Source organism: Mustela erminea, chromosome 2, assembly GCF_009829155.1.
Source record: "Mustela erminea isolate mMusErm1 chromosome 2, mMusErm1.Pri, whole genome shotgun sequence".
In the NCBI taxonomy this organism is placed as follows: domain Eukaryota; kingdom Metazoa; phylum Chordata; class Mammalia; order Carnivora; family Mustelidae; genus Mustela; species Mustela erminea.
Window position 1 is genome coordinate 2,365,146 of NC_045615.1, and position 9,033 is coordinate 2,374,178.

The window sequence follows — 9,033 nt, forward strand, 5'->3', positions numbered from 1 at the left end:
AAGAACCCCACACAGAGGGCGGCAGAGATCTCTGTGATGCTCAGAGGGACAGGGAGGCTCTGAGGGAGGCCCAGGCTATACCCAATGCTGCAGTCTCAGGATTGCGTGTGTGCTTGGCCGGAAATGCCCCAGAACTTGGAATTCTCCTCGTCCCTTCCCCTCTGGGCTCTGCATGTCTCAGAACCCACGTAACTTGCAGCAGCCATTTGGCAAATGTGTGTTCTAGAGAACCTGCCATTTTCAAGGCTCTGTGACTGGCACCGAGGAGATAGAGTGGGCAAAGATGAAAGCACAAGGCCATCTCTGCCCTCGAGGACCTTATATAGTCACTCAGTGCGTTTGTTCTTGTACCAGCAGTCTCGGGGGCCTCTGACATGTCCGGCCCGGCGCACGGCACCACGGTGTGACTCCTGGAGGTGGCACGTTTACAGAAGAGGACAAGGTGCTTCTAGTGCCACCTGGGAAGTGGGGGGAGCTTCCCAGAGCAGGTAACTCTCAAGCTGGCAGGCCAGAGAATAAGTGGGCCTTCACCACTGAGACACACACGTATGACAGTATTTCCCTTTGACTAAACCACCATTTGTTCCAGCCTGGGATACAAAGTGTGCAGCACAGCAAGTCTGTGCTTTACGAAGTCGCACGAACAGGCAGACAATCTGAAGTGCTCAAGGCAACACAGAAGTCCGTGTAAGAATAGATATGGTGTGGTCTGGACAAGCCACCAACCCCCAGGAGGCAGGGGGCATGCTGGCCAAGGGCTTCCTGGGACAGGCGGTGTCTGAGTGGGGAGGGAGCACAGGGCAAACAGGAATAGGACAGAGAGTTGGGTGGAAGAGGAAGATTGGGTCAGGGGAACAGCATGGAGCTATGAGACAGTCCGATGGATGAGGGGGCAAATACAAAGCAAGGTTTAGAGGAGGCCTGTTGGGAGGGAGGGGAAGGGCGATGTGTGCACCAACACAGCCCACAGTGTACCCAGGACCGGGGAGCAGGCCAGAGATAGGAGACCTGGGAGTTTGAGGAGGGGCTGGCAAGTCAGGGAAGGCTTCTTGGAGAAAGCAGGTCTGTAAGGAAGACTGTGGGGGCTGGGAAAGAAAGGCTATTCAGAGGCCGGGAGATTCATACCGCTGCTGCAAAGCTCCGGGGCCGACCTGGATGAGCGGATGAACGTGAGCACTCAGGGGTCGGAAAAGTCAGGAGTTGTGGGGCAGCCCGGCTAGCAAGGAGGCCAGAGGTGGGCATAACACGAAGAAGATCTTGCACCTGAGAAGAGTCACTATTTCTCCTCAGGGGCCCAAGGGACTCTGCTGTCCATTCTAAAGCCCATTATAGGAATGAAGGCAGGGGAAACTCCAGCTCCCTCAACACCCCCATAGCTTCAGGCCTCCCGCAGTGCCCCTTCCTCTGAGCCTATGTCTCATTTGCCCAGTCACTGCACACTCCTCTGTTGTGCACCCCCAGTGCCGGGGGCTGGGTCCCGCCTTTCCAGGTCTGCCACAGCAACTTCTGGGCCATCCTGCCTCATGAGACAGGACCCCCACGCGCAGGCAACACGACCCGGGACAAGTTGTTTCACCTCTCCGAGTCCCCGTCTTTCTGTCTGAGAAATGGGTCGAAGCCCTACCCACAGGCTCACTGGGAGGATTTAAGGAGACCATGTCTAAAAATGCCCAGGGCAAGGCCAGGCACGAGACCGATGTTCCACATGGGTCCATCTCCCTGTCTTTGCCTCATCTCACCCTGCGCTGTGGGGAAGCACAGCGACTCTGGGGCCACACTGCCTGGTTCCAAGATGAGTTCTGCCATTTATTAGTTTCAGTTGTGTAACCTCAGGCAGATGACCTGTCCTCTCGGTGCCTGTCCTCCCATTTGTAAAGGGGCGCTGTGATCATTGTACCTGCCTCCGGAGGTTGTGGGGAAGATTCAGCACATGTACGTTAGGGGCTCAGAGCAGGGCTGGGTAGTCACGTCCTCAGTGCTAGCCATTCCTAGACTCTGCATCTTGAGTGTCTCAAAACAGGCCTGGCACCTGGGAGAGACGCACCAGAGACTTTTTGAATGGATACATGCGGAGATGAGGCAACACCATGATGCAAGGGAATGCCTAGATAGGAAGTCATTGAACATCAGTATGTGAGGAGCTAAACCACCCCAGCCGATTACGTGCCTTCCCGAAATAAAACCCAGATAATCCCCACACCAAGAGTTAATCCACACTCCTCAGGTCACTCAGGGTTACCCCCACACACACACACATTTCCCCTCTTCCCACCCACCTCTTTGCTTCATCAAAAGTGGGAAGGAAGAGCAGGCACGAGTGGCTGAGGGGAACAGATGTGGGACACTGCAGTGAGACCAGCACCCGGGTCAGGAGGGGGCGAAGCCAGCCCGGGCTATCTCAGGGATTAGAGTCAGGGATGACATAGAGTCAGCTCTGGCAAAGAGCCTGGATCTCAGAACAGGGGAGACTCCGGGGATGGGGCAGACAGGACCAAGGACCGCAAACAACAGGAAGGAACAGCAGAGAGGGCCCTTGGAGGCCAGGCCAGAATTCTGCATCGTCTCTCCAGTCAGCCAGCCAGCCAGCCAGCCAGCGGCCAGGTCCCTCTAGGGCAGGGCTCTGGCCCGCCTCTCAACCCCACCCTCCTTGACCTGGAAGCTAGGGGCAGCCCAGACCCTGGCAGCTGCTGCCCTCTCGCGGCCACTCTGAAGAGGTGCAATGCTCCCAAGGCCAACCTGGGTGTTTACAGGAACTCAGGGCCCCTACAGCTGCCTAGAGACCCCCATGGGCCCATGGAGGAAGGTGGCCTCCTCCGGCCTAATCTGTTTACAGCTCCAGCTAATCCCCAGGAGATTACTGTGCTGCCCGTGTTCCCTCCACACCTCTGTTCCCACTGGCTTCTACTTCCCATCAAGGTCCAACTCCATCTCCTTCTGACTCTAGTCTTAGGCTCTGAACTGTCTCAGGGGTGTCCTCCCTCCTACCCCACTCCCCCATCTGTGTTCTCAGAGGTCTCCAAGAGCCTCTGGTGACAGTACTCGCCACATCACATCACAACTATACATCAATGGTTCCCTCCCCCAGGAGACTGGGCCCTTCTAGCAGTCTGTCTGTCCTTTCATCCATCCTAGGACTGGGACTGGCCTATAGCAGGCTGTCTAATAATGTGTATTGTGAGCACCAGGAATACAAACCAGGACACGCAGAACACTTTTATGTGTTTATTTACCAAAACGTGCATAAACCTGACCACATTCAGCAACACAAGACACACAACCAGGACACACACACACAGGGCCTTGGAGGAGGCTGTCAAGTACTTTGAAGGACAGGAAGGAATGAACACGGCTGGGTGGACTTTTGGTTTCACTTGCAGAGGTTTGGGAAGGGCTCTGGTCCCACACACCCAGGAGGGGAGAAGGAGGAAAAAGGCAATAAATAGAATCCTGGGCACAGCCCACTTTGGTACATTACAGGTATAGCCCCGTGCATGGTCCCAGCAGCGTGGGAGCCAGGAGGACAGAGCCTGAGCAGCTGCCTTAGACAGATCAGACGTGCCACCAGAGGTCTCCTCCAAACGGCCCCCAGAGCCTCATAAGGCAGGAGAGGTAAGACTGGACCAGGCTCCACAGACCCTAGCTGTTCATGTCCGAAGAGATGGTCTTCTTCCTTGTCCGAACCTTCAGGGAGCGCGAGGTGGTACCCTGGGTGGGGAGGGAGCAGGTACGACCTGAGAAGGTCTAGGCCCTGGGTACCTGGGTAGCACACCTCCCTCCCACTTCCCTCATGCCTCCCTTGCCACTGACCTCCCGCACCGGCGGCTTCCTCTTGACCACACGCAGGCTTTGGCTGCGGCTCAGAGGTCTCTCTCGGGGCCGGGCAGGTGGCTGGGGGACTACCTCGGTATCTGACCAACATTCATCATCGGTGTCACTGTCCTGCAGGCCCCCTGCCCGGTACCCTGTATTGAGGAGGGGGAGGCCGGGGAGGCAAAGCTGGGCATTTCCATAGTGGTAAGGCCAAGCCAGGGCCTTCTTCGAACCCCTGGGGAAGCCATGGCTTGCATGGAAGCATCAGCCCCCTGAGAACAAACAGCTCCAGATCGCTCTCCCACTCACCGATGGGTGGCCTGTGGCAAGGGACTTGGTCCTCCAGGTAGAGGGGATCCTGGTAGGTGGGAGCAGGGTCATCGGGGATGGAGCGCAGGTCCTGCATGGAGAAGCTCCGCAGCCTTCCAGCCAGTGCACCCTGACTCTGCAGGGGACGGGGAGCCACCATGTCACCTGGAGGGATGGGGTTGGGGATCCTAACAGAAAGGGGTCTGAGCCAGCACAGCTGCTCAGGGAGGTGAAGGGGCCCAGGCCAAGGAACTGAAAGGAGCTCAGTAACCTTCTAGCCCCATGCCTTTGCAACACCAACAGGAAATGAAGGTCCAGAGAGCAGGAACAAGCACTCATGGTCACTGTCCCAGCCAGGAGAAGTCTGAACTTCCAGCTCGTCCTCCTGCCAACACCCCACCTGTCACCCCTCACCCTGTTCCCTGGTATGGTCAGGTGCTCTCTCTTGGCTCCCTGACAGAGAGCTGGACCCCTCCAAAAGGCACTGGGGGTGGGGGTGCTGCTGGAGGGCTGGGGCCCAGGGCACCTTGGTGGCAGCCTGCACAGCGGCTGAAGCAGCAATGTTGAGGCCCCGTTTCCCAAAGCTGAGCACCGTCTCGTAGCTGCGCTCCTTGGCCTGCACAATACAGGTGTCAATCTCCTGTGGAAGACAGGAAAGGGGGGGGCAGTTGGGACAGGTGAACTCAGCTGGACAGTTGAGTCACTCCTCTGCTGCGCACTGTGTCTCCCTGCCCATCCCCACCCACCAGGGCCCCTGCAGCCACACCAAGAGCTCCCCACCCACCCATTTCCACACCTCTGTGAGTGACCACACACAGCCTCCTCCCACCATCCCCAAAACAACTCCAAGCTGGTGTTTCACAGCCTCGAATGGTCATTCCCATGTGCTTGCCTTTGATTATCATGAGAAAAAGAAGACTAGTTTACGTCAACAGCTCAACGGCAGCAGGACCCAGATTAGAACCCAGATTATCACCTAGTATCCGGAACCCCAAGTCTAGGGCCCTCTTTTTCATACCCACCCCTATGTTTCCCTACTCAACTCCCATGAAGTACCTTCTCATGACGGGACAAGGACGGGTGGACAAACTTGCGGTAAAGCAAGCTGGCCCCTCTAGTGTAAGGTGACAACAGCCACAGTACAAAGGCCATCTTGATCTCATAGTAGAAAGGGAACCTGTCAAAGGGAAGGGTGGGCACGGTCAGCCAGGGGTCCAGGCTGAGAGTGGCCTTTCAACTCCCCACTGCCCATAGACCTTTTGCATGCATACCAGGAAATAAAGATGTCCGTGAAGGTCTCCACCGCCATGAACAGTGCAAAGACTATCCAGTACATCATCCACCGGACCTGGGGGTGGGTGGCGGTCAGAGGCCAATAGCTGAGCCCGCACAGCCAACTCCCCTATCCCAAGCTGACCCGAGATTCCAGAGAGCCTGTGCTGCTGCATTCTCCCGGCTCCTGGCCAGCCCCAGAGAGCTGTCTCTGAGAAACTCCCACCCGTCTCTCTGCCCAACCCCCCCAGAAGCTTCACCCACATGATCCTGCACAGGCATCCTCAACAGCCTGCCGTCCAACTGCACCCACTCTGCTCAGGCTATCCCACCTGCTTATGCCCCTGGAAGAAAGGGAGGCCAGTTCCGAACCTCCCCACCTTGCCAAGTCCTACCATACCCCTAAGGCTGTCATCCCACCCAGTCTACACCAAACCCTCCTGCCCACAACCACACTCACATATTCACGAATGTTTTTGGTCTTCACAGCCTTGTAGGAAGCATACGCTGGGTACAGCATCCCAAACACCAACCTAGAAGAGCCGGTAAAAATGAGTGAGAGGATGAGGGCCATCATGTCCTCCTGCCCCCCACCAGATGGCCACCTCCCTCATAGGTGTGCAGTGGCAAGGGCCTACCCCGTTCTTCCTGCTTGGCTTGCACAACCTGTGCCTGAGTCAGTGCCCTGAAGGCCACCTCCCCACCCTGCTGTTTACAAACACCCCAAGCCTGCCCAGGCCTGCACGGGTGCCCTATGGGTGCATGATGGAGTGGGAGCACACATAGCCACACACAGGTGGGTGGGAGGCAGGCTTCAGAGCTGGTGAGAGCACCAGGCCGTCCCCTCCCATGGGCATGCAATCAGGCCCAGAGCCACCAGACCTGGCACTGCCAGGATGCAGGCAGGAATATAGGAGCCAGGTGCTGGAATACTAAAAGGTGAGAGGAGGACAGAGTGGGGAGGTAGAGGCCAGGGCAATGAGTCATGTGACTGCTCAGATGGGAAGCAGGCACCTGGAATCTCCACCCACAAGGTGCCACAACACTTTGCGTTTGCTAAGGGGCTGCCAGTCCGCTGTGAGGGCCTCGGTCCCACAGCCCTGTCTGCAGTGTGTGTGACTGCGGGAGGGGTCGCCAGGAGCCAAGGAGACTTTGGGGATGGAGGACATGCGAGGGTGCCGGGTGGCACGTGCGTGCCCGCAGGTCCGTTAACCCTTGTGGTGAGAGTTGAGGGCGCTGTGCCCCCTCTCCCACCAGAGGTTCCCATCAATCTTCCACCTCAGGAGCGGTCTGGCTCCTGGGGATAGAGGAAGTCTGAAAGCAGCCATACTCACACCACCAGGCGACAGAGTATCCAGGACACCATCCTGCAGCCTCGGCACGAAGGGGGAACCTCCGCAAGAAGATGACCAGAGGGACGCTCACGCGGGGCTGGGATGGGGTAATTAGTGGAAGTGCAGGAACCAGAGGGGCGCTCGGGCTGCCCCTTGGCAGAGGTGAACCCGCCACCCCCTCACTCAGCAGTGCGCGGAGCCTGAAGAGTGGGGAGACCCGTGGGCTGAAGCGAGGAGGCCGGGGCTCGGAGGAACCGACTTGGGAGTCGGTAAGGGCGGGTGCGTTCTTTCGCCCCGCGGCGCTCCTGGGGCAGTTACGGCTCAGCCCCGCACTTCCTGCTGCGGGGAACCAGGTGTTCGGCTCCCGCCGTGGCGCTGCTGCGGGTCCCGGGCCGCGGGTGGCGGTCACGGCCTTCGCTCGTTCGGGTCCCCGCGGTCTCAGCGGGCCCTGCCACGGGTAGCGGCCTCGGGGCGGAGTTTGCAACTCACTTGAAAGTTGCACGGAACTAGGTTCTGCCCAACCCCAGGGCTCCGGCGCTTAGCGCAGGCGCAGTGAGGCTCCGGAGGGGGCGGGGCAAGGTCAAGGAAGCCAGCGGCCTGCCCCCTTAAAGGGGCAATGCGCCTCCTACTCGTGGATGAGGCCCAGTAGGTGAGCGGCGCCCTAATTGGAAAGATTAGGGGGTGGGAAACGGCAGCAAAAAAGGTGGGGAAAAGGAAACGAAGGAAACCTGGAGTCCAGAGTTCTCCCGGCTCTTCCCTGGCTTCCCCTTTTTGCCTTGTCTTTCCCTTCTGTAAAATGGGAAAAGGCATGGGATGGGTGCAGTGCCCCACTTCCAAGCTCACGGACAAGTGGGAGGAGGCTTGGCTGAGCGCCAACAGATCCAGGTCTTGCAGCCCTGGGTCAGGAGATGCTTAAGCGCCCCGAAGACACTGAGTTGACCTAGGACGAAAGCGAGAAGAAGTAGGAGAGGGAATCTGAGGGACTCATCACCGCGCCCCACCCCCTGCCCTCTCCCCGGAGTCACCCTGAAGAGTGGGTTTCAGGAGTTGACTTCTCTCTGGGATACCTCTCTAGAGCCCACCTATTTGGGTGGGCTGACCATGATGATTTGAGAGATTCCGGACAGAGCCCCCTGCCCCCACTCCCCCACCCATGCCTTTTTCACCAGAAATTTGAAGTTCTATCCCTTGTGAGTCAAGAACACAAACATCCCTGAGAGCTGAATCATATCAACAATTGCCACTTTGTAGCTAATTTTTGTGTGCAAGGTCTTGACCCTTATGAAGATCCCCTCCAACCTTTTTTTTTTTTACCATTTAGGAAATAGGTTCCCTCTGTGGCATTTGTTACTGGATGATGAGTGAATGCTCCACTTGATCAGTCTTCTGAGCACAGCCCAGGAAGGGGAGAGGAAACAGAGAAGCTCCTCTAGGGGCAGGGGTATAAGGGAAAGAAAGTGGGAGGCTTGAAGGAGAAGGCAAGCTTTGTTGCTTCTAGAACTTTATACTAGGATTGCATTCTTTGTTCTCTCTTCTGCATAGTGCCCCGATCCTCCCTCTGACAATAGGGACCATACCTCTCCACCCTGGGCAGCCACCCCCTCTGTTTCACAGGGCTGAGGTGAAGGAGACAGCAGAGTTACCCTGAGCCATGCGGATGGGAAACTTGAACAGTTATTAATTTTTATTAGAGCCATAGTTAACACCCATCATCTATGGAAAGGATGGCATAGGTAATGATGGGGGCCAGGGAAAGGAGGCTTCCTGGGAATAAATAAACACCAGGTAATGATGTAGTCTTAATTACTATCATCCATTTTATTGGTGGTGTTGGGTGTGAGAGCTAGCAGTGAAACCGACCCACAGGAGAAACTGCCCTGAGGCCTCCCTCTTCCCATCTAACCATCCCCTCACACTAGGCCTCACTCCTACCTTATGTTGGAAAAACAAGAGACTGCAAGGGCCAAAGTCCCACCACCCATCTCTAGGCCCAAACAATGTGATCGAGATGAATGTTGAGCTTAATTGAGGAGACACATTCCTTGTCTCCTGGGAGCAGAAAGATGTGACTGACTCCTGGGGGACAGCTCAGGAGGAGCAGGGGGTTGCAGAAGAGGGAAGGAAGCCCGGATCCTCAGGAGGTGAGTGTGCTTGGGCTGACGGGGTGTGTGTGTGCACCTCTGGTCCTTTAGTACCTGCTGCACAGCCACCTCCTCCCTGGCTGCCTTCCAGAGTCACCTGACCCCAGCACCTACCCCCACTTGCTGGCGAAGAGCTCTCCTGGGCCCTCTTTAAGACCATCTCCACG

The 9,033-nt window shown here is 57.1% G+C and overlaps 1 protein-coding gene across 2 annotated transcripts; it reads right to left on the reverse strand.

Moving 5' to 3' along the window:
• Positions 1–3,208: 3,208 nt before the first annotated feature.
• On the reverse strand, positions 3,209–7,277 carry REEP4 (receptor accessory protein 4). 2 transcript variants are annotated; one of them, XM_032332112.1, is made up of 8 exons: positions 6,726–7,276; positions 5,852–5,924; positions 5,391–5,467; positions 5,176–5,296; positions 4,646–4,759; positions 4,120–4,255; positions 3,808–3,962; positions 3,545–3,705 (listed from the first exon to the last, which is right to left on the reverse strand). In XM_032332112.1, exons 1-8 carry the CDS (start codon positions 6,755–6,757, stop codon positions 3,637–3,639), a joined length of 777 nt encoding a protein of 258 aa, XP_032188003.1. In that variant the 5' UTR covers positions 6,758–7,276; the 3' UTR covers positions 3,545–3,636. The 2 variants fall into 2 exon arrangements, with proteins under 2 accessions (XP_032188002.1, XP_032188003.1); XM_032332111.1 differs by lacking the exon at positions 3,808–3,962 and having other exon boundaries at positions 3,209–3,705; positions 6,726–7,277.
• Between the last annotated feature and the right edge of the window lie 1,756 nt (positions 7,278–9,033).